At 38.7% G+C, this 25,196-nt stretch overlaps 5 protein-coding genes across 5 annotated transcripts; 2 read left to right on the top strand and 3 right to left on the bottom strand.

The window, feature by feature from the left end:
- Positions 1-1,082: 1,082 nt before the first annotated feature.
- LOC101313968 (disease resistance protein RPM1-like) lies at positions 1,083-4,128 on the bottom strand. Its single transcript, XM_004295407.1, has 2 exons — positions 4,018-4,128; positions 1,083-3,883 (listed from the first exon to the last, which is right to left on the bottom strand). The coding sequence occupies exon 2, from the start codon at positions 3,852-3,854 to the stop codon at positions 1,083-1,085; it is 2,772 nt and encodes a 923-aa protein (XP_004295455.1). The 5' UTR covers positions 3,855-3,883; positions 4,018-4,128.
- A 706-nt stretch (positions 4,129-4,834) lies between these two features.
- On the bottom strand, positions 4,835-5,741 carry LOC101303398 (60S ribosomal protein L27a-2-like). The gene has a single exon (XM_004293675.1). It carries the CDS (start codon positions 5,712-5,714, stop codon positions 5,160-5,162), a length of 555 nt encoding a protein of 184 aa, XP_004293723.1. The 5' UTR covers positions 5,715-5,741; the 3' UTR covers positions 4,835-5,159.
- A 2,001-nt stretch (positions 5,742-7,742) lies between these two features.
- Positions 7,743-14,896, bottom strand: LOC101313684 (probable lysine-specific demethylase JMJ14-like). The gene is made up of 12 exons (XM_004295406.1): positions 14,799-14,896; positions 12,639-12,795; positions 11,947-12,018; positions 11,725-11,802; positions 11,144-11,626; positions 10,817-11,041; positions 10,520-10,681; positions 10,009-10,374; positions 8,955-9,891; positions 8,745-8,848; positions 8,416-8,613; positions 7,743-8,326 (listed from the first exon to the last, which is right to left on the bottom strand). The coding sequence occupies exons 1-12, from the start codon at positions 14,894-14,896 to the stop codon at positions 7,997-7,999; spliced, it is 3,210 nt and encodes a 1,069-aa protein (XP_004295454.1). The 3' UTR covers positions 7,743-7,996.
- A 2,765-nt stretch (positions 14,897-17,661) lies between these two features.
- Positions 17,662-22,365, top strand: LOC101291798. Its single transcript, XM_004293635.1, has 7 exons — positions 17,662-19,081; positions 19,922-20,035; positions 20,550-20,660; positions 20,993-21,102; positions 21,607-21,657; positions 21,762-21,833; positions 21,931-22,365. Exons 1-7 carry the CDS (start codon positions 17,926-17,928, stop codon positions 21,970-21,972), a joined length of 1,656 nt encoding a protein of 551 aa, XP_004293683.1. The 5' UTR covers positions 17,662-17,925; the 3' UTR covers positions 21,973-22,365.
- A 980-nt stretch (positions 22,366-23,345) lies between these two features.
- On the top strand, positions 23,346-24,360 carry LOC101302241 (CASP-like protein POPTRDRAFT_823125-like). The gene is made up of 3 exons (XM_004293671.1): positions 23,346-23,606; positions 23,690-23,813; positions 23,925-24,360. The coding sequence occupies exons 1-3, from the start codon at positions 23,380-23,382 to the stop codon at positions 24,141-24,143; spliced, it is 570 nt and encodes a 189-aa protein (XP_004293719.1). The 5' UTR covers positions 23,346-23,379; the 3' UTR covers positions 24,144-24,360.
- The last annotated feature ends 836 nt before the right edge of the window (positions 24,361-25,196 follow it).

The following is a 25,196-nucleotide window of genomic DNA, read 5'->3' as shown; positions in this document are numbered from 1 at the left end:
ATCAGTCACTGCCTGCTTGCGTCAGTGTATAGTAAATAAGTAGATTCCGAAAACTGCATCCAAATGTAATTCATGAATCAAAATGCACAAGCAAAAGCTTCATCCTACAGTTCCGAAAATGTCATCAACTAATTAACAATCAAAATTCGAAGAACATTTCAAGGCAAGCATCACAAAAATCCAACTCAATTTTCCAAAATCAACCAAGCATCACAAAAATCAAACTCAATTCTGAACGTTCGGTTTCATATCAATGAAGAACTGGATTCTGTCATCAACAAATGAATCCTTGACTTCTAATTTGCTAAGCATTATTTAGGTCCGCCCCTAAACCCCTTCCCACCATTTACCTGGGGAAGGCATACACTAAGTATGATTAATTATGGACTTTAAGTAATGGCTTAATGATGCTGGCTCGTGACTCTTTAGAATAATGAGCAGTGAAAATATGAAACATGTTAAAACTTCTCCAATATTTCCTTTTTGCTACCCCCTATGCAGCCACTGCCATAGCAGCCATTCTCTATGCAACCATTGCCTACATATGTTACCAAAAAACAACAATAACACTATTAGGTGCAATTTGTGTGTTGTGTTGTGTTGTTCTACTGAAGAAATTCCAAAATAAATTGCAATTGCAGAGGATGATTTACAAAAGTGCTCGATATGGATACCAAATTTTTATTACAATGCAAACCGGTAAAGTGGCATTCAATCCAACATTATTACATGCCAATGCACACAAACAATATTTCACCAAGTACAACATCAGAAACAGTCTCTGTTTTATTCATCAAACCGCGTATAGAAAGGATAAGTTGAGATCGCCTTACATCTTCCCACATGTAAAGATCAAAGGATTCTTCATCAAACGGTGTCAAATCTTCTTCAATATATACTTCTTCGACTCGATTGATTCTGCAAAAACGATAACAAGAGAATAAAAAAACAATATCTGGTAAATCTTTCTTTTATTGAATTTAATTGGACACATTCAGTTTCCATTGTTGTGTACTCTTTCTTGTCTAATATGAGGTTAACTGCATAAAAATCATTTACGTACCTCTCAGGAGAAAGAAATACTAGGACAAGTTTTCGTAGAACCACTTGGATGACTGTTGGAAAAAATGTCTGATCTCAGGGATGTGTTGTACATTTTTGCGATCCTCACCTTCTTTCCGAATGGGGTTTATAATTTCTGTTGGAACATCTTTCAGGCTCAGGCTTTGTAGATTTGAAAGGTATTCGAGACCCAGCGGCACTGCCTTCAATTCCATGAAGCCATCAACCCGTAAGTATCGGAGATCGGGCATCACCCCTTTCTCTATAGTAATCTTTTTCAACGATGCAAAATTCAACAACTCCAATCTCACCAGCTTTACAAAGCCTCTGCGGAAATACAACTCTTCTCCCACATATGCATTACAGAGATATAGCCTTGTCAAATTGGGCAGTGCTTCAATATGAGGTAGTAAATCGTCTTCAAGTCTTGACCAACGCAGACACAAAAGTGTGAGGCTATGCAGTGAAGAAATCCAAGGTGTTACGTTTGGCAGTAGTCTGCCATTAAACAAAAGCCGTCGAAGGTGTGGAAGAGGCGGACATTGTGCATTCACTGGAAGAATTTCTTCTTCATTACTTGCCATTAAGTCCAACGTGTGAAGCAGAGTCAACTTTTTAAGTGAAAACCAAAGGTCTATCCCATCTCTTTCTTTCAAATTCGATATGCCGATGCTCAGAAGTTGTGTTAAGTTGCCGATAAGTCTGATTGTGTCCCCTTCTGATTCAATATATGTTAAAATTTGCAATTTCTGCAACTTGCAAATATCTGAAGGCGCTTTTGTTCCCCATGCAATTTTGAAGTCTTGAGAGTCTCCAGTGTGGCGAGACACAATTAGATGGCGCAGGTTGAACAACTTTATAATTCCTTGTGGAAGTGACTCTATCTTACTGTCCCTCATGTTCAGAAATTGAAGGTTGCGGAGACGCCCTATGGACTTTGGAAGTTCCCTGATTAAAGTGCCCCTCAAATTTAAATATCTCAAGTTGAACATGGAAGCAACTGCATCTGGCAATTTATCAATTTGAACACCCTCCAAGTCTAGACTCCTCAACAATTTGGATCGAGAAAGTAGTGCATTTGCATTTAATAAAGACATTGAGGACATGTCAGTGGCAAAGACAAGAAGAGAACGAATATTTGACATACCCAGGAATGATTTGATTTCTCCTCCATCACTCGTTGCGTGAATTGACAAGCGACGGCTTGAGATGTCTTCCATTACTTCTCTCCCGTCGTGGACAAGACCAAACTTTTCTCTCTCGCATGTTGACAAAGCAAGCTCTCGCATAAGATCATGCATCTTAACTTTTTTCGGTCTCCCTGTTACATTTCTTTCTACAACTTGTAACATGCTACGGAAGCAGAGTTCCAAAAGATAGCCATCTGCAACTTCTTCCGGCGTGACCCCTTTCGCATATTCAACAAATCCTTCAGCTATCCACAATCTAATAATCCTTTTCCTTTGAATTGAATAATCTTCTGCAAAAAGGGAACAATAGAGGAAGCAATGCTTCAATCGGGATGGCAAATCATTGAAGCTAAGCAACAAGAGGGTTTTCACAGGGTCAAGCAATGAATTGTTATTTAAATGCCAATTCAAACTCTTGAAGACTCTGTGCCATTGATCTGGTGACGTTTTTGAAGACATTAGACCACCCAAAGCAACAACAGCCAGAGGAAGGCCTTCACACTTTTCCACAAGTCCCCGAGCTAGAAAGTCAAGCTCGGGTGGACAAGCTTTGTCATGGTTAGTTGAGAACGCTTTCTTTCTGAAGAGCTCCCAAGCGTCATTCTTTTGCAGGGGTTGGATGTAGTGAACATGGCTTTCAACTCCAAAAGAACTTGATGCTATGTCTTCTTTTCGGGTTGTCAGTATTATTCGACTTCCGAGTCTTTGATCAAGTAGTGATACCCTTATTTCTTTCCAGACTTTGTTATCCCACACATCATCTAGAACAACCAAGTACCGTTTGGACTCCAAGTAGTTAACCAGTGTATCTTGTAATTCTGTGTGGCTCATGGCATTCAAGTTTGCAGGAATATCTTTCTTCCTTGATTTATGGAGTTGCATGATTAAACTTCGAAACAAGTCTGCAATAACATAAGTTTGGGAAATTGTAATCCACGCATAACAATTGAAATGTCTCTTTACCCTTTCATTGGTGTAGGTCGTGGCAACCAGAGTAGTCTTCCCAGATCCTCCCATCCCAACCACGGAGACAACAGTTTGGTTTTGCTCTTTGCCCAGGAGCCATCCAATCAGAATCTGCTTCTTTTTTTCAATCCCCACAAGTTCATCATCAGTAATGAGAAAGGAAGACTCCACTTGGTTCTGCACCCATTTGTATGTATCTTCAGTACTAGCACTTGTTCCTACAGTAAGGCGGAAACTATATCTTAGATTCCTCTCAGGAATGGCTTTTATTGTTTCAGTGATTTTTTGCAACTTCTTTGCAATACTACGCCTGAACAAGATATCATTTGGAGCATGAATGATTTTGTGTAGACCCCTAAAAAGCCGACCCCCACTCTGCTTCTCATACATGTGATACATGAACTCATCAATGATATCTTCAACGTCATAGGCTAAGTCTCTGATGCTTGCAACCCACAATTTCTCTCCTTCAGTTTGTACCTTTTTGGCTTCCGCGTCCTCGAGGAAAGCTTTCATGCTTAGAAGCTCCTGCTTAATCTTGTCAACTTCATCACGAACACCGGCTATGGTGGTTCCTTCGTTCTCAAGAATAGTCGCAAGTTTACCGATCAAGAGGTCTGTTGCAGACAAGGCCATACTAGCCTTCAGTCGGAATGCTTGATGTTCTGTAAAGAAGAAAGGAGGTTAAATATTTCCAGAGCTAATCAAGTAATGATGATAAGTATTTCCCAAAAGACGACTAATTAATATCAGACACACTCTTGTTAACCAAAAGATGGATGGATGGAAAACTACGTACCAAGTATTAATGGATCTTTTTGATAAGATCGGAAAGCTAGCTCATGGAAGAATTGCAATGATCAGTTTCAATTCCATGAAGAACTGGATTTTGTTAGCAACAAATCTCTGGAAAACAACAAAGACTTTGGCGTTTGTTGAAATGTCTCAAGCCCACATCCAACTACTTGATTTTTAATTTACAGAGAAAGCACACTGAATCTTCATATGTAAACACCATTTGATGAATAGGATAGCCTTGACCTTCCTCGACTATTAATTTGCTGTTGGTCTCTTCTGATTTCTAATGGCTCTGTCTCTACCAGACTCAGCTGCATATACTAATACTTGCCTACTACTTGTCTAATAGGGTTCATATCATCATAGGGGTGGTTAAATATTTTTTTGGGCATGTGGCCAGTTGGCATTGAGTGTCATTTTCAATTTTTTTTTTAAACAATTATGTTGGCATATACAATAATTTCAAAAACTGTGATCCTTGGTGAGAATTTTTCAATATTCTTGATTTCTTTCTCGTCTGGATTCTGTTCTTCCTAAATTACTGTTTTAATTTATCTGAATACTGAAGATTGTTAACTATGTTAAATTTAGCTATGTTTTCAGAAGTGCAAGGATCTATACTCAATAGCCAGAAAACCTAACTATGATTTGTCTGTTCCGGAGCAAGGGTTGGTCAAATTCCTAAATGTACAATCAACAACTTCATTTTCAGAGTCTAACTACCCCAAGAAAGAGACATAGGACCCCTCTAGGTCCTAAGGCCAGTCCAGCAAATGACAGATAGCTTCCAAGTTCCAGATATTACTTGTGAAAAGTATTTCATAGATCAGAAATCCAAACGGGAACAGATTCATTAAACAGAGGAAACTACAAGGAAAAGATCATGAATCAAAAGCAAAGTTCTGAATAGTACTGCAACTTGAATGTATTTCCACAAATCAAAGGTGCATATATATCACAGTAAGCAAAATCGGTACTCTAGTAGAAAACAGCTCATCTCGGGGCTCTATTATACCATTCACTGCCTGCTTGCTTTAGTATATAGTAACTAAGTAATTCCAAAAACTGAATCCAACTGTAATTCATGAATCGAAAATGTCATCAAATTCGAAGAACATTAGGCAAGCATCACAAAAATCCAACTCAATTTTCCAAAATCAACCAAGAATGCATAAAATTAACTAAAATCCCAATTATTTTATAAAAGTATAAACCACAAAATCCACATAAATCTAAAGCAAGCAAAAAAAAAAAACCTAAGGCGGTGAGAACCACAGCGCCGCCGGCCTCCTTGATCTTCTTCTCCGCAACCTTCGAAATAAGCTTAGCCTTCACCACCACAGGCCGGTCCGCCGGCAGCTTCCCCTTACCCAAAATCTTGAAGTACCCGTGCTGCGTCACGTCAATCAACGGCACGTCGTTTTTGGAGGCCTTGTCCTTGACCTCCTGCGGCACCAAGGACCAGAGCTTGTCGACGTTGACGATGGGGCAGTAGAACTTGTTGCGAAGCTTGTGGAAGTATCTCATCCCAACTTTACCAAAATACCCCGGGTGGTACTTGTCGAACAGGATCCGGTGGTGGTGCATCCCTCCAGCGTTTCCTCTGCCGCCGGGGTGCTTGCGGTGCTTCCCGATACGGCCGTGGCCGGCGCTGACGTGGCCTCTCTTCTTTCGGTTCTTCTTCAAACTGGTCGTCATTGCTGCTGCTGCTCTCACTCGCTGAACACTCCTGCTAGGGTTCTAGTTGATTTGGGTATTTATGTAGTGTATCATTAAGCATTTGGGCTTCAGCCCAATTTGGCAGCTTGAACGTTAATTGGGCTTAAGGACTCTTTGGACATTAGCCCGTTTAATCAATCCCGGTAACCTAACCGAGGTTTGATTAAACAAAAAAGACTCGATATAAGTTGTTTTCTACTAACATAAAACCGAAGGTGTAAAATTCGACTTCATTTAAAATGACTCGATCGTGAGGAGTGGGATTGTGACTCCTCCTCATCACAAGGTTGATGTGTTCACAACTTCTAAAACCGTGACAGTCATGTGGTTTGTATGTTTATAGAGTTATTGAAATGAAATAAGAAAAGTAAACAGTTTAACGAAACCTCATCCATCTCAAAATGATAAAGTTATTATGAAGCTAATAAACTATTCACATTGCCCACAATCTAAAGTATCGATAATATTCTCTTTATAAAAATATAACATATTTTTTTTGGTATTTACAAACTTTAATAGAAATTTCAATTGCACCATATTTTATTTTTGTCATCCTTTTGGCCATAAATCCATACTAATACAAAAGCCAAACTCAAAAGTCGGAAATACCCATAACAATGTCGTGTAATTACCAATTGCTCTTCTTCCACAAACTTCCACAGGAATTTCCCGCCAAAAAGTTTGTTATGCTTCGTGATTCGCAATTCTGTTACAGCACAATAAAACCGACTCGCCCAAACCTCTCTCTCTCTCTTCTTCTTCTTCACTCCATTTCTCTCTCCTCTCTCCAAAACCAGAAAAACTCTCACTCACAGTCACAGAAAACCTCACCCCTTTCTTCTCTCCCATGGCGCCCAACCACCACCACCCATCACCTTCTCTCTTCCTTCTCCTCATCACCGCCGCCGCCCTCACCCTCCTCAATCCTTCCACCGCCGGCCCCTCCGCCTCTCCCCCAACATCCTCACCACAACCACCACCGCCATCCCCCTCTCCTCCACCTCCATCACCGTCGCCGCCTCCACCTCCTTCACCATCGCCGCCTCCACCTCCTTCACCATCACTACCGCCGCCACCTCCGGCAGCAAGAGCGACGGCGCAGCAAATGAACAACATCGTCGACGCTCTGATCGGCTCCGGCGACTTCGGGAGCTGGGTCAACATCATCACGGCGGCGAATCCGCTCTCCCTCCCACTCAGCGCCACCGTCTTCATGCCGGAAAACGCCGCCGTGTCTCGCCTACCCGTCGCCGACCCGTTCTTGCTGCCTTACCACGTCGTCCCTCAGCGCCTCACCTTCGCCGATCTCCGCCTCTTCAAGAACAACTCTCGCCTCCCGACTCTCCTCCCCGGAAAGTTCATCGTCGTCACCAGCAACACCGAGTCCAATTTCACCGTTGATGACGCCACTATCACCCAGCCCGACGTCTACGTCACCAACAACGTCGTCGTCCACGGCGTCGCGAACGTTCTTGACTACTCTGTTTACGGCGTCGCTACCGTCGACTCTAAGCCGAAGCAGCAACAGCAGCAATCGCCGCCGAGTCCAGGGCAGGTTCCTCCCGCCGGCGTCAACTTGCCGGAGTGGAAGTCCGGTGCGACAACGCCGTGCCTCTGCGTTCAGTTTCCGGTGGGATTCATGGTGGCTTGTGCAGTTCTGGTGTTGAGGAATCAGATTTGGTGAGTGAAAAGAAATTGGGGCAAATCTTCAAATTAGGGTTCTTGATTTTGTTTGTCTCAATTTAGGTTTGATATTCAACTCTTTGTAGATAATTGAAGGGTTTGTGACCTTGAATTCTTGAACAAGATTGGAAATTTAGGGTTCATCAGATTCATTGCCTCAGTTTGTTGGATTTGCTGGAATTGATTGATAGTGTTTGTGTATGAATTTCTGTGATATGAATCAAAAAATTTGCATTGAAGAACTTGAAATAGAAACCTTTATTTATACAAACTTATTCTTCAATGATTCACAAAATAAGAAGAAAAGTATAACTATAAAGCTAACTGTGAGCCTAGAAATGTTAAAACTGAAGAGGTTAGCAGAAGAAGGAGGCATTATTGGCCTCATCATCAAAAGCCAAAACTGTAGAATTCAGTTCATGAGTAAAGCCACATTGCAAATATTCTGTGCCCCAGCTCAAGACCCAGAATCCCTCTTTCCCCCTCTTAGGGATTTTTTTTCGACCGAAGAATAGGGCCTAACGAATGACTAAGTTGCTAGCTACCTCAAATGAGAAAGAATGATGGGTTGGGAGGATCTATGGCTTCATGTTATCTACATTTCTCTGCATCTCTTCAATCAAGTCTGCGCATGCCACTCTCGATTCGACTGACTGACTGGAGAAGATTCTATGTAATGTCCTAAACTCTTCGGGAGTTGGATTCGCCTTCTCTATGAGTCTTCGTAATACTAACTGTGTCTCATTGATTGAGTGCTCACCCTCATTTTGCTCCTTGTTTGTCATATTTATACCAAAGAGTTTCGTCTGTGGCAATCCTAGAGAGCTTGGTACAGATGAATGCTGCTGCTTACGCCTGTGATTCCAGTACTCCGTGCATTGATGATCCGGATCAAGTGCCTCAATAGCCTGAGAAAATGCAATAAGAGTGAGACAGTGCATTGATTAAGCTCTTTTCATGGAAGGCGACATAGTTATGGAAAAAGAAGTTACTGTACCTCAACAATGGGTTGGGAGAGAAAGCCAAACATTGCAAACCCGTTAATGCTCTGTGAATACTGTAAAGGGGGTAGCCCTCTTTCGGCTAGACTACTCCGTCTACTTATTTCATTGTTTAGTCTATTTAGTACCATCTCCCAGCACTTGTCTGCTGATACATTCGCAAAAGACTCCTCTGGGTATTCTTCTAAACTAACCTGAAAATCACACAAGAGAACAATATTAAAAAAAGTACAAGGTAAAGAATGTAATTGTGTTTGATGCTCAATCCTTCAGCATAATAAATTACGGAATTATTCCCCTTTCTATGATAGAGTGGGAAACACACCTTAAATAGGGGCCCAAGAAGCCCAGCATCAAGAACTTCTGATATATAACTACACAGTTTTGTCGGGTCCAGCACACTGTAGTACTTAATTCGGCTTCTGAACCCTGCAAAAGGTAACCGATCATAAGAAAACACAGAAAAAGGACAAACCACGAAACCAACATAAAAATTGTAAATTTCATTCTAAACAGCGCAGTGTAGCTACCATACCTTTAGGATATATGACCTGCTTAGTGCACCAATAGTTCCCAGCCATGAGAGATCCGAAATTCAAAGGCTCAACAAGACTCAAAGATCTTGATTGATAGCTTTTTTGTCTCATGGATGCATTCACAGCCGCGGTATCAACAATTTCAGTTTTCGAAGAACTGATTGGTGGTATGTTTGAAGCAGGACGTGATAAGCCCAGATCAACACCAAACAACTTATTACCCTCAGACATGCTCGCCTTCTCTTGATTGGACATTGATGTGGATGTTTCTTCCTCAATTGTGCTAGTCTTATTATCACAGCCGTCAGATACGTCAATTACCTTGCTTTCATGTTCATCAGACGCACAATTGAGATTCAAATCAAAACTGCAATCATGCTCCACCTTTGGTGCAGCATTCACAACCAAAGACTCATGTCCATTATGATCATCCGGTGACCCTGACTGAACTACTGCAGAAGAAACATGACTAGAGGAACTGCAAGATCCATTCATGTTAACCTTATCTTCTGAAATTGGGCAATCAGGCATAATTTCCATGGGATCACAAGACTTGGAAGCTCCATCCAGCTTAGGCTTCTTAGCCGCACACTTATGAGTGTAGTCTATAGAAACTACTCCAGAATCCTTGGATGCCCATACGTGAATGGCATCCAACTCCCCTTCCAATGCTTTGACCAGCAGATTTAATTCCTCGACAGTGTAGCGGAGAAGGACATATCTCTGAGTCATTTCACATGAACAGAAATGCTTTGCATGTTTGAGACATGAAAATCGGTCAGGAGAGCAGTTGCAGCTGGCAGCCGATAAGTGTAAGTCATAGAAGCACGAAAAACATTCTCTCTCAGTGTTCGAATCAAAGTCTCTGTCCATCTTTTGCGACTTCCAACAAATTGGAAGACGATCCAATCTTTCCTCCTCCATCTCCACTCGTCTCTGTGAATGTCGAATACAAATAAAAGATTAGTTAGTCCTACCCATAAGAGCAACCATCCAACTACTTCTATGCTAGACTGTAGAAAGAAAAAAGGGAGAAGGAGGACGAGATTTTACCTTAACTGCTTTGGTGAGCATACCATCTTTGCCACAAACTTTTTGCCAGCTCCGATTGCTAATAAACTTTGTTCCAAGTGATGTCTGTCCGAGAACCTGCACGGCGTCCAGAGCTGACCGCAGTAACAATTTGTCGTGTGACAGTGATGTCTTGCGACACTGCTTACTGTAAAGCTCAACTGCAGTTTGGCCATGTTGTAACCAATCAACAGGGGCGACATTTACTGCCTCGGCACAGTTGAAACCGCAATTAAATCCAGCGTGATATGCCCTCGGGAAGGTAAGAACGAACTCCCCAGCATGTTGGACAACTCGATGCACAGGTACACCCTCAGACTTTAAAACTGACGGGGATAGCTGAGTAACCTGAAAAAAGAATGACAGCCATAATCTTAATGCCTTGGACGAACATTTAAAAATATAAAAGCAAAGTTGAAATCATATAAAGAATTGTGCAAGGGTTGATTGAAAAAATACAAAAGAGCATGGGAAATAAAGATCTTCTTTGTACCAGTTCATTGAGTAAATCAGGTTGTTCCTCGAACAAATCCGGCAAATGCTTTCTCATTGCTTGTTCCAGAGAGGTAGCACGGCTTCCGGACACTCCATACCATACTTTTGGGTCACCAAAATGCAGATAATTTAGCGAATAAAGGTGGTGGTCCTCAACATGCTGTTACAAACAAGACCAAATAAGCACATCAGTAATCCCCAACGTTATCTCTCTGTTTAACACAGGAAAACAAAAACAAAAGAAACAAAAATTTGATAGATGTGCTTTGACCATTATGGTAAAAAAACAACATACCCAGCAAAATGAAGAAAAGCACATCCCAACGTAGAGCCATGGGACTAGAACTCCCGATATATCACTTTCCTCAAAACATAGTACCGAACCAGGCAGGCGAGGCAAGTTATTTAGATTCCAGCCTGACATTGCATATAGATCTGGGTCACTCTTAGTTACTACGGATGATGCCTTGGGAAAACCACTTCCAAATACTCCTGTTTCCAAGTCAGCTCCATAGTAAACCTGAAATGTGAACAGAAAAAGACATCGTCTATTAAAAAACATGAGTCGATAAGTCATAATCACAAGTTCAGTTAAATGCACTGGAAGACCATAGTTACATACCTCAACCTCATCTGTTGGTTGCTCAACTATTCGCCAGTATTCACCTTCAATATCCTCCGCAGAGGGTTCCCATCTTTTTTTGTTATTTCCACCAGAATTTGAACCCTCCTTACAGTCTTGTGTTCCAAAGTAACTTTCCTTGAAAGTAAAGGCATGTCTCTGAAACTCTGCAAATGTAAAGTCTGATCCTGACTGGAACCCAAACTTCTCATCAGTGTCAGAAGCAGCATTAGCTTCTGCACGTCTCTTTGAGTGTCTTCGTCGTTTTCGCTTCCGACCTCGAGTTTTCTTTTTCATGGACTCCCTATTTTGAAGCAAGTCAACTTGTTGAATACGTGTAGAAAATTTTGCATTTTCCCACATGTCTTTCTCTTTAAGAGGGCAAGGAGGGATCCAGGAATGTGGAGGGACAATCCGACAAATACCATAAGATTCAGCCTGTGTCCAAATCTTTGCTATGTAACCAAGCGTATCTGCGAACTCCTAAACAAGAGCATAAAAAGTAATTTAATTAGTGCACTGTACAATAAGTTCATTTTCAAAAGCAATGATGCTAACAGAAATAGAAATAGGATGGATACCTCTGCAGTTGGATAAAATACAGGTGCATCATCAATAACAGGCCGACATGCTTCATCTGGAACCCATCTGGCTGCTATCTGAAAGACACCAATAATAACTCAGTTATATCATGAAGATAGAAAAGAAAAACTCTATAAGAATGAAGCTATTGCTAATCACTACTAATTATGACATACAATTACTGTAAAGAACAAATGAATAACATGTAAAATGTTGCCTGCCTTTTGACTTAGAAGACTGTCAGAGCACTCAACTGTGTTATCACTTCTCTGCTTGTTGTTAGAAGAATGAACCTGCAAAGAAGTTTTTGTAAGAATTAAAATCCTGGATGGCATAAATTATAATTTTGACATACTGTGAGTTAAAACAAACATATTACATATCCTCCAAAGATTCAATTCCTAGTTACTCAGCTACGCACAACTCGTTACAAAACAGCAGAGGAAAAAGGCACAACAAAAAAAAAAAAAACTAAAACAAGTGAATTTGGGGATCATACAAATACAGATGAAGGATTATATTAAAAGAAAGGGGTTTTCAAAAATTGATTTTCATTTAAAACATAAACTGCATGCATATCATGATGGGCTACAAGAATTACCCCTTAACTCCATCGACACTTGCAACATCATACGATTTAGGAACACCATGTCGAAATTTACTCTAGATTAGCAAACCGGCAAACATGGTAAATGTACAAAGGTAAAATTTTAAAGAAACATGCATAACCAAGCATACACCATAGACAATAGATAAGATACAGATAACACGGATCTGACATCTTGCAGATCAATGATACAAACAATGGTTTACAAAACACACAACATTTTTAACACCCAGAATTGGCAATCACCATGATCATATATATCAAAGAAAGAGATCACAGAACAACATTGAGGATTAGAAATCTAACCTCTTTTGGCTGAGATTCTGCTGCAAAACCCGTCTCTTCCATTGCCTGCAAAACCAATATCAAGAAAACTCTTTCAATGACCTCATCCAAATCAATCAAAACCAAAACCTCTTGATAACCCAACAATCCTAAACCAAAGAATCCAATTCCTCTGTACCTAATTCACCAAAACAAAAGGAGCATTCCCCAGAAACAAAGCTCCTACTTTCAGATACCCAACAATCTCAATTGCATGTATCCCCAACCAAGCCCCAATCTTCCACCCCACTCTGGTAAAACAATTCTATCCTATCAAAACAAATTGACTTGGTAAAACGAAATATGGGAAAAAGGGGTAACAAACTGAAAAGGAATTGAACAAGTCTAACAATGAGGATTGAGAAAACAGACAAAAACCCAAAACAACACATTAAAATAAGGGAATCACCAACAGGGTGGTACCTTAAAAGAATGAGAACCCAGGTAAGGGTGTGTGGTGATGATGACTTGATATGTAGGTTATTGTGTAAACTTCCTATGCAACTCTCTCTGATTTTTATCAGTTTTTATTTCTTGATAGTTTATTTATTTATTATGGGTAAGGAAAGGATAAATTGGAAATTGGTAATTTTTTTTTTTTTTTTCAATAAGTACCAGGTGGGAAGAGAAATCCAACTTGAACGAGGAAGTTGGATCTAATCAAGTCTTATATGGAACAGGAAAATTAATTAAATTTGAAGAGGGTATTTAATTAGATTTTATTTATAAAGAAAGAGAAGAGAGAGAGAGAGGGTCAACCTGGTCGAAGTCGCACGCAGTTTTGACGGAAAGCGGTGACCGCCACAAGTTATCTGAGGTGGGGCCCGCAACGAATGAAGCAAGTACACAGCATCTTCTTTGGGCCTGCAAGTACACCAACAGAGGCCAAAGCCAGAGATTTTTTTTCTTTTTTCTTTTCTTCAGAAAATATCACAAGGCATTGTGTACTTGAATTTTCTTTTTCTTCCCAAATAAAAGAAAATTAAAGTACAGTTTGTGATTTTTGTTAATTATTTATTTCGATTGTTTTTTTTTTGGGTGATTTGGATAGCATCTCGATTTTTTCACTTTTCCAAAACGAGAACTCTATTCTTTCTCGTGCTTGAGTTGTAAAATTATTGTTGCTGTTCTAGTTTTGATGATACAGTATGGATTTTGCTATATATTGATATTTTTTTTTACTTTAAACATACAAGGCCGTTATAAATATATTTAGAAGGTCTCGGATGGCAAAAAGTTAAAGTATTCACAACAACTTGTCGAAAAACGTTAGGGTGTGGGACCCCATTTGTGACATATTGACATTTGGGGCGTAAAACAATAGATGGATGTATCAATTTAAATTCAAAAGAACATGAATACAAATTCAAAAAAGAGTGAAAAAAATGTCATAAAAAGACATTTATGCCCTCCTTGGAGTTTTAGAAAGCTGACTTCTTCGCGTTGGATCATGACATCATGGTTGGATGGGATTTCAAATTTTGGATGATTGTGATTAAATTTTGAGTGTACATGGACACACATGATTAAAACAAATAAGGGGTGAAAAAAGGACCTAAAGTTTATGTTGTAGGCGTGGCCATGGTGTGATATGGGCTAAGGCCCAAACCAAAACCAATCCACTTCTTTTAGTTTGACTAATTTGCAAACCATCAGTAAGTATTTCAAATGGGCCTATACGAATATTTGGGTGAACTGATTTTTGGTGTGGTTTCAGATTGAACCTGCCTGTTAAGAAATCTAGAAAGTTTTTTAAAACAAATGTGGATTGTAAAGTGTGGAATGTGATTTTTCTAAATCAAGCTCTTCAATTAATTGTTTTGTCTTATAGTAAACGTGGACAAAACATCAACCACACCATTGTCGGTAATTTTGAGATCCTAACATCCTAACATCCAGCCTCAAACTGATATCTAGATACGTACTTCTCAAAGACATCAAAGATTGTAAGCCTTCATACTATATCGGCTGCTTCAAACCCACGCCGCCGCCTTTAGATATACCCACCAAAACATCCTAATAACACAAGGGATCGATCCACCTCTCTGCAAACACATATTCATGAAAAGAAGAGGAGATGAGCCGAAGCCCACCCGATTTCTGAAACCATCCATGACTACCAACACAAAACCTACCGCCAACATGCCCATCCCGCCACCACCATTCGAACACCCACTGCCGTCAAGGGCTATGGCAAGGACAAGAGAGAGGATAGAGGGGAGAGAGAAGAGACGAGCCATTTTATTGAGTTAAAACTCAGTTAGTTGATAAAATAAAATGAGCATTGTATTTCAACTTTCAAATTCTTAATACTAATAATGTTAACAAATCATATATAGGCGATAACATCCTCACTTAACTAAACATTATTGTTATGTATTAACATTAGCTCCACCAACACCGATCCAACACTATCACGTACTAAACTCAAACTCTCGTTGTTTCCAAATATTATACGGTTCTATTATTGGTCTATGGTCGTCTGTTGATTTTTGCAAAGCGTGACAAACATCGTTACTTAACTCTAAGTACATGTTACCTTCAATTATGATGTAGTAGCTGGTTTTTCCTTTGTGATCTGATGCACATTGGTCATCGACTAAGACCCTAGAATAAATATAGTTCGAGACCCAACAACACATCTACCCTCACAAATAGGCACTAATATTTCTCTTAAAACTTTGATCCTCATTTGTAATTAGTTACTTCCAATATCCCATTTGATTTAACTGAACAGGTATGAATCAAAAGCAGTTTATCACTCGTCAAAACCCATGAAATTAAACTAAACAAATAATGAGTTATGCTAATGCTGCAATCAGAGCCATTATATATGAGTGTGTATCTTCTTAAATTGCAGATCAATATCATATTTGTGATGAGTTATGAACTTATGATTGCTTATCGCCCCATACTAACTGTATTCCCACATTTAATCACGCAGAGTATGCCAAGCCTCACACTAATTCTCACCAAACTGATATGAGGTTTTGCATGCGTCGACGCGTATTGTTTGGTTGACGTGTGTTTGGTATGAACATACATATACAAACAATATGGATCATAAGAGGATGATACTTCATTGGATACTGAATTGCTAATCATACAACAAAAATGGCCAGAAACTCTACATATGGTTTAGCTAGCCCTGTGTTGAAATTTGATGAAATACTTGTATTCCTACCGGCATTTTCGTAGCTAGCCCTGTGTTGAAATTTGATCAAATACTTGTATTCCTACCGACATTTTCGTAGTTTTCAAGTTTATAGTTTATTTCAATATCTCATACAATATTTTACTTTAACTATTTTAAATATCATAACTAAAATCCGAGTAATTGTTATTTTTTGTTTCCTCTAAAAAAAATCTTATTTTTTGTTAAGATAATTTTATAGCTCACATTCCTCATAAGATACACACACAACTATGGAGTTTGTTAAGTGGCATAAACTCACATGTTTGTAGTGATTTCTAGTCTATTCTCATTTTATTTGTATGTTTACCGTTCTTCACGCAGAGCACCTTTCACATAGACAATATAATTATTAGAGAAATTTTATTAACATATTCTTAAATGTTAGATACACATCTCTTTATTTATATAAATTATATAAGATTTTATGGGTACGCAAAATTACCAAATGAGACATTCATATCAAAAATAAAGAAACATAGTTTAAATAAAATATCCCGCTTAAGAGTTTTCTTTTCCTCTACGAGAACAACGAATATGAAGATACTAAACACTAATCAGATATAGCTAGCGAAATCAGTTTGAGTAAGAGGCTCTTTGAGAAAAAATTTTGTCGAGGAAAACCGATAGGAGAAGATGTTAACAATGAGAAATCTCTCGAATAAGATCTTAACAAGGTGAAACCTTTTAGAGAAAAATAAAAACTGTCAAGTAAGATGTCAATGAGATGAAACAGTACGAGAAGAGATGAAACATTTTGAGAAAAATCTCACTAATTAATGTAAATTTTTTTTTTTGAATAAATTGAGTAACTGATATAGAAAAATATACGAGGAGAGTTGAAAGGTTTTGATAAAAATCTCACTAATGTGAATTATTTTTTGAATAAATTAAGTAGCAGATCTAGAAATTTAGCGAATGAGTTGTGTATTTAATAAATACGATGTGTATTTTAAATGAGAGTATTGTATGAAGTTTTGACATGTGTATTTAGTAAAATTTTAAAACAATAAAGTTAATAAGTGATGTGTTGAGTATAAAATATATATCTAATAATTATAAATGTGTTAATAAAATTTCTCATATATATCATATGAGTTAGTAGCTGTTCCATGCAAAAAGACAAGAGACAAAAGCTAAAAAGGGAGAGGGTGTCGTATATTTGTCCATACATTTATATTTATAGGACACACACAAGATAAAAAAGTAAATGAAAAATCCCACAGTATTATTAGGCTTAGCCAGAGGGCAGAGAAGGGACTAGTCTGTCTCTCTCTTGTGCACGAGCTTGGAAACCCAATCTCCTCCTAGTTCCTGTCTCCATCTCTCTGTCTATAGCCTCAATCGAGCTGTCCAGTTTACGACATAAGTTTCTCCTTTGACACTTTCTCATATATCAATCTCTTTCTCTCTCCCCAATTATTCCCAACCAATTTCAACCTCCTTCTTCTTCTTCTTCATTTCCCTTCATTTCACGTTTTAAAACAAAAAAAATTTACCCAATTCTTTGTTTGACCTAATCCCGAGTTTTCGATCTTACCCAATTCCCAACGCTCCCCCAAATTCATCATTTGGGTCATAAAGCTCTCACCTTTACGCACCCATATTCGTTTCCTTTGTGCCCAGGTATTCGTTTTCTCTGATTCTGTTGTTCGGTTCATGGTTTCGGTATCGGTTTGGGTCTGATTGAGGCTTTTGTTGTGTTGCAGGGTTTGAATTTGGGAGAGGGATCGTAAAGTTTAAAACTTTTTTGTGAGGGGAATCAGGTAATTCGTGGTTTGGTATTTGGTAATTGGGTTTAGGGATTTGATTGGTTTTGTGTGTGATTAAATGTGTTAATGTGTATGTGGTTATGGTCCTAGGCGTTAGGTTTCGTATGTTTTGGCCTGTCTGGACTTATTTAGGTTTTGATCTTTTTATATAGAAATGGGACTCGTTCTGGAGTCAGCCTAGTGATTTTGGTTTTGTTTCGGTGAAGAGATTGACAAGGTTCTTGCTTCGGTTTTGAAGGGATGTAATTGTAGGAGGTAGATTGTCTCTGAAAGTTAGCTTAGATATAGAACTGTTTGAGTTTAGATGGGTACTCGAGTTATGAGGTTGATAATGAAGCAGCCCCATTATGGGTTTTTGGGTGTTCGGTTGAAAACAACATCGTCCCAGTATGTGGCATCAAGAGCCAGAGATCCCACGTTTGAGAAACTAATGGATAAGTACAAGAACCTTGTCAAAGTCGTTGCAGTGCAAGATCTTATCCTCGCAAACCCGAGTGACCCTGCAGTTTCTGTTGATTTTCTGTCCAGGCTCTCTCAAAAGCTCCATCTCAACCGTGGTGCAGTCGCCTTTCTTCGCAAATACCCTCATATTTTCCACATTTACCATGACCCGACAAAGGGACAGACACGATGCACATTAACTGATACTGCGTTTAGGATTTCAGAAGAAGAAGCAGAGGCTATTAATGCCTCGTTGCCACTTGTTGTTGATCGATTGGTTCGGCTTCTGTCCATGTCGACTTCCAAGATGTTGCCACTACGTGGCATTTTTAAAGTTTTCAGAGAACTTGGGCTTCCTGATGATTTTGAGCAGTCTGTAATATCTAAAAACTCCCATCTTTTTCAACTTTGTGATGCTCATGAGCCCAATACTCATAACTTGAAACTGGTTGGTGAAATTTCTGACAAGTTTGTTGCAGCTGTTGAGAATTGGAGGGTAGAGGAATATTGCAAGGAGGGTTGCAGTGTTGATAGGGCTGAACTTCAGTTTAGTTTTAAGCATGGGTATCCTCCAGGGATGAGGTTAAAAAAGAATTTTAGAGCCAAGGTTAAAGAATGGCAGAAGTTGCCATATGTCGGGCCATATGATGAGGTCACAGAGAAGAAGAGGTTGTCTAAAGCTGGAATGAAAGTAGGGGAGAAACGAGCGGTTGCAATAGTTCATGAGTTCTTGAATCTGACAGTTGAGAAGATGGTTGAAGTGGAGAAAATCAGTCATTTCAGAAAATTGTATGGGTTTGATTTAAATATAAGGGATTTGTTCCTGGATCACCCTGGGATGTTTTATTTGTCTACCAAGGGAAAGCGACACACTGTTTTTCTGAGAGAAGCTTATGAGAAAGGCTGTTTGATTCACCCAAATCCAGTTTATAATGCAAGGAGAAAGCTACTGGATCTTGTTGTTTTAGGACGTCATGATATGTTTACTGGTGACTCAAAGATGAAGAGCATTGCTAATAGTAAGGAGGCTGAGTTTCTGGAGCAGTTCAATGGAGAAACCTCCGACTCAGATTAGTTACTACAGTTTCTTTTCCTTTCTGCAAACCTGATGAACTTTGAGATTTTACTAGCCAGAGCTGTTTTAGTTTTGAACTTCTTATAGTGGGACCTTGAATGTCAATATTTTGCTTTTACTAGACTGCAAAAGCAATGGTGTGGGATTCAAGGAAATGTTAGACTTGTGCTTGTGTTGTCCATTTCAGTTGCTCTCTTCTGGAATGATTTTTGGCTACAAGTGATGATGCTTTTTTCTTTTTCTTTTTCCTTTATATGGAAGCGCTACTTGTCAACTATATGCTGGCTTTGATTTTTGGTGTTTCTCTTGCATGCTTCTTGTTTAGTTAGTTCCACAGTTGCACCTTTGATTAAGTTTCAGCTTTAGTATGAAAAAGTTGAAATTTTTTTTTTATACCAGCTCACCATACAAACAAATAATAGTAGCAGACTGCAAGAGTTAGATTATTTCTAAAGTTGAGATGTGTTTAACTAGAAGGTCTTTAGGCCTTTTATGAAGATGCTTTCAGGCTTCTTTAATCTGTTCATCATAAATTCATTATTCTATATGGGAATAATTTTTTCAAGTATTCAGGTTCTTTTCCCAAAATTTAAAAAAATAAAATAAAAAAAAATCTTTCACTTTCTTCAAAATATGTAATGGGGTCGATGTACCTTGATGTTTAGCATATTGACCTAGTAGAAAAAAAATAACAAAAACAAATGATCTAGATTAATAACAAATAAATGCAATTATGTTTTGATTGTTGTGCAAGCCTCATTCTTTGTTTGTTTCAATGTTGCAGCTATGCAGAGCCAGCTTGTGTGTAGTGGTTGTAGGAGCATTCTTCTTTATCCTAGAGGAGCTTCAAATGTTTGTTGTGCATTATGCAATATAATAACCCCAGTCCCTCCTCCTGGTAATACACTGTTTCTTTTCTCTTATCCTTGTAATTAATGGTTACTGAGCTAGTAAGCACTCTCCTTTCATGATATTTGGTAGCTAAAGCGAATTGGCTTCTGCTTGGTAGGAAATTTAGTATAAGGTTATGTTATTCATTGTAGACTTAAATGGAGGATAAACAGTATCAATATTGGTTGGTTAAAGTGTTAATGCATGTCCTTTTCCTCATAGTGTTAGTGTTATCCATGTCAAATCAGAAAAAAGAAAAACATCGATGGTAGGAATTTTGTGGAGATCTTGTAGCAGAAATAAAAAAGAAAATTTATTAGTCATGTGTAAGGTGCATGGTTGAAATAAAATTTCAAAAGGGTAGAGGGGAGTGAGATTACCTGGTAGCAGCTCTTTAGATCCTGCAAGCAATCTTGTTGAGTTGCTGTCTTTTAATCTCTCTAAATGACTTATAAACTCATACCTAAACATAGAAGCATTTCATGGAGTCATCCGGTTTGATGGTGTGATAAACCTTGCAGGTACGGAAATGGCTCAACTTATTTGTGGGGGTTGCAGGACATTGTTAATGCATACAAGTGGGGCAACAAGTGTGAGATGCTCCTGCTGTCATACAGTCAATCTTGCTCCAGGTATTACAGAAGCTCCATTTTTAGTAATTATTTCCTTATTGTTGTATGCAACATGGTGGAAGGTGATCATGCAGCCTTACTGTTATGTCAATAACAGGTTGACACATCTGTTCTTTTGAATACCAATTTCTTGGTTTCGTGGCTGGTATTCAATATAACTATAACAAATTGATTGGTCATGATATGTTCCTCCTTGTTTTTATTAAAAGTTTCAAAGTTGCAAAATACAGCTTAATGTTCTTCTATGTTGCATACTTGGAAAACTAGCTCACCACCTCAACTGGCTTATTATTGACGTAACTTCTAATGTGGGTTATTTTTGTGAAATACAGCAGCCAATCAGTTTGCCCACATCAACTGTGGGAACTGCCGGACAACACTTATGTATCCATATGGGGCTCCTTCAGTTAAATGCGCAGTCTGTCAGTTTGTTACCAATGTTGTAAGTTTAGATTATTCTTTGAACCCTTGGCATATCAGTCACTCATACTCTATTACTAATGAGAAAAACTATTTGAATCATGTGGTAATTACATTGATGTTTAAACTGTAACTTCACCTTGGTCATCTTCTACGGTATTGTATCAAAAGAGAAAAAGAAAAAGTTTGAACTTGCTACTTTTTCTTTCGTATCTTATCTCTTCAATGTGGATTTTGTGTGCTTAATGAGGTTGGCATTCTACATCATATAAGGTACTTTTGGGTCACATATATGAGTAGTTTCAAAACATGCATATGCAACTGTGGCCATATATGTTTGTTTTACGATGATGTGTCAAAACAAGTCTTAAGTTTTGTCAACAAATCAGTTGAAAGAGGATACTTGCATAGGCACATATGTCAATTGTTATATGCCGTTCACCTGTTTATCATGCTGCAAGTCGGTCAGTCTCTCTCTTTGTGCCTATGGTATGTATCTTACGGGCAACTTTGTGTACTTTTACAGATGGGCAATGCGAGGGTTCCAATTCCAGTGCACAGACCCTCTACTTCAGCAGTAAGTTATTTACAGTATACCATCTATATTCTAGATGAGAGCATGTTTGTGGTAGTGTCTTGTGATACTTATCATTGAATTTGTGTTTCCTGTATTTCTTGCAGTCAATGCCTCATTCTCAGAGCCAGACTGTTGTCGTTGAGAACCCGATGTCGGTTGATGAGAGTGGAAAATTGGTATGTCTGTTCAATCATTCATCTTTTCCCCTCTAGGTTCCCTTTTCCTCATCAAGCAAACAAAGATGAGCTGATCATAATGTTCATAATCTCACAGGTGAGCAATGTCGTAGTTGGTGTCACAACAGGGAAAAAGTAGCACTCAGATCCTGAAAATCTACCGCAGCTACTTACTGGATCAAATCCTTATCACACATTACTTGGAAGATAGACATCAAAAAATTGGTTGTATATTTTGTTGGAGATGTTCATAATTTACAACATTTGTGCGAGAAACCATGTCAAATCTGAGGTGTCAGATTTATGTATGATGCACTAAAAACACCTGAAGTGGAGAGGATATTCATATCATTCTTGTGATTGCTATATCACCATGTGTTGTAGTTGAGTTACTGCAGATAAAGTATATATGTTTCGGGATCTAATTGTCAAACATTTACTCTGTATTTAAACAACTTCTTTGGTTGATGAACTGATACTTTTCATGATGATGGTGCTCCTTTCATTCTATTTTGAGCTTAATTTGCATCTCAGACTCTAGTCTTGCATTCACAAAAGCTTCTGTTCATATGTGTTTGACGAACTCCCCTTTCTTTCTTTCTGAGTTTTGATATCAAATTTGGTGTGAGAACCTGGGTGAAATGGGTTGACATTAGTCTTCACCGGTCGGAACGAGAAGTTGTACTGACACTATATACGAACTTCCTGATTTAAAAGCAGAAAGTTTGCTTTGAAATGAGTTGGGTGGAATCAACTGTGTTTTGGGGTTAGAACTCCCATCACTGTTGTACTTGATACTGCTTCTTCAAAAGCAAGTCTTGTCTGACTACGTGAAGAGAACTTATTTCAAAACAAAGACCCGAATCCAACAGATGTTGGAGATGAGTGTGGATGCATTTCTGGACTACTGAAGTGCATGTCAAAGCTAGCAATTTCGGCTCTGATCTCTGTATTGGGGGATTTGTTCATTTTTATGTGATGCAAGGCTTACGGATATGGTTTCTGGAATTCGATGCCCACTTCTTAGCTTTCAAGTTTCTACATTCTAAACAGGTATATAAGACAGTGCTCAGTTTGGATTACTAGACCAGTAGCATACGCTTTGGCGCTTCCCTGTTACTCTTTGAAGTAGAGTTTGGAATGTTGATGACTTGATGTACAAGTTATGCATATGAACTATTTTGTAGGTAGAAATTCACGGCAGAGATTGTTAAGATTGCTGATGTGTTTCTGTAAAGAGCAAGATAATAAATAAGTTTTGTTGCCTTGTTACAGTTTAGACCATGCACATATTCTTAAGATAACCAAATTTTACCATAAAGGCATGGAGTTAAAAGAAGTCTTCCAAACCACCTCTACCAACCTATATACCAAAAGTTGGGGGATGGTTGAGACTACTCAAAGAAGTAGATATGTGCTTCACACTAGTTAGACTCAACCACTGATGACTTCTGTAAATCCATTTCCCTTTCTCTAAGTTACTATATATACTCCCCTCTACCTACAAAACAAAGCATTCACTTCCAGCTCTATACCTTTTCTATCAATGGCGCTAGAAGATGGAGAGAAACCAGGGTCTACTTTGGTGGTGGTGAGAAAGCCAAACGATTGTATCATTCTCTTGCTGAGAGTTGTTGCATTCTTGGCCACACTTTCCGCAACTCTTGTGATGGCACTCAACAAAGAAACCAAAACCTTGGTTGTTGCTACTGTTGGGACTACTCAAGTTAAAGCAACTCTCACAGCCAAGTTTCAACACAATCCAGCAAATGTGTAAGCACTAATCCTCACTAGTGTCATTTCCTTTCTCCTCTCATGAATGATGAAAATCGTTAGGGATAAGTATTCCTGTGCAGGTACTTTGTTGTAGCTAATGCAATGGCCAGCTTTCATAACTTGTTGATGATAATAGTGCACCTCTGCGGAGGCAAGTTCAAGGACAAGGGTCTTCGCCTTGTGATGATGGCCATTTTAGACATGGTAAATCAGCAATTTTCTTTATTTTTCGAGCTTTTCACTGTGCGCCAACATAACATGTCAGATAATGAAGTAGACATTGTGATCATGAATATCGTGTTATTGGTTATGCAGATGACTGTGGCCCTGGCATCATCTGGTGATGGTGCAGCTACCTTCATGGCACAGCTAGGGAAGAACGGAAACTCACACGCAAGGTGGAACAAAATCTGTGACAAGTTTGGCAAGTTCTGTGACCATGGTGGTGGTGCTCTCATTGCTTCTTATATCGGGCTGCTTCTTTTGGTGGTTATCACGGTGTTGTCCATCATCAAGCTACTCAAAACCAAATAGAGCACTCCTACGCAATAGTCTCTTTTCATGTATACTTGTTTGATTTGTGTGTTAATGTTTGATTGATGTGTTTACTGTTTCTGGAGTGCTATCCACAAACCCACAATCACATAAGAAGATGGTTATTACATATGTAGGGGGTGGAGGAATGACATGAACTTGTTTGTAACTGGTGAAATTTTACATACAATCGCTTCACAATTTATCTTTTGAACAATGAAAATCGTCTCATACTTTCATTCATCTCATTCATTACTATATAAACCCGTGACAAAAAAAATCTTCTAAATGCAATCGGAGGAAACCATTGAAAGGTTCGTAGTAGGGCTATTGGCGAATTCTCAACCCCAAAATGTAATATTAAAGAGAAAACTCTACCAATTTTATTAGCGATCATCAACAACTAATTCTTTTATAAAAAAAAAAACCAACAATAAATTCTTGTTTTAAATGTGTGAATCGAACACCATGAAAAAGAAAAGAAAAAATTACAATTGAAACTAACGAATAATAGAAACAACATGAATTAAATAACATTACAAACTCAACATCTCGACTAGTTATGATTATTCTTAACAACTAGTTGGCGATTAAAAGCTAGCCTTATTCTTTGATGCAAAAATGGTGGTCGGGTGAGCTATCATTTCGGGTTTGAGAGCAATTTTAGGTATGGCCCCTCCCCAAGGGATGTTTTCACAAGCTGGGTTCGAACCAAAGACCTTCTATTACCAAGAGAATCCTTGCAGCGTCCGTCTCACTTGCAGCCTAACATGCTTTCACTAGACCAACCTCTTGCATGCGACCAGTCGTGACTCGTACCTACATGTTAACCGGTCGTGACATTGACTGACATGCTAACCGGTCATGGCTCTTTTAGGATTCTAGACTCTTTATAGAAGTATAAAAATATGTCACCGAGCGAATCAGAGTGAACCGTAAGAATTATAAGAAAAAAATACGTTTGGGCTTAGACACATTGGGTTGGGCCAAGTTCCATTTCTTAGTTTTGTGTGTTTGCTTCAAGAGAAAAATAAAACTAGAATACCAAAGGCC

The sequence above is a fragment of the Fragaria vesca genome, linkage group LG3 (genome assembly GCF_000184155.1).
Source record: "Fragaria vesca subsp. vesca linkage group LG3, FraVesHawaii_1.0, whole genome shotgun sequence".
Taxonomy (NCBI): Eukaryota; Viridiplantae; Streptophyta; class Magnoliopsida; order Rosales; family Rosaceae; genus Fragaria; species Fragaria vesca.
This window is presented reverse-complemented; position numbering and strand designations above follow the sequence as displayed.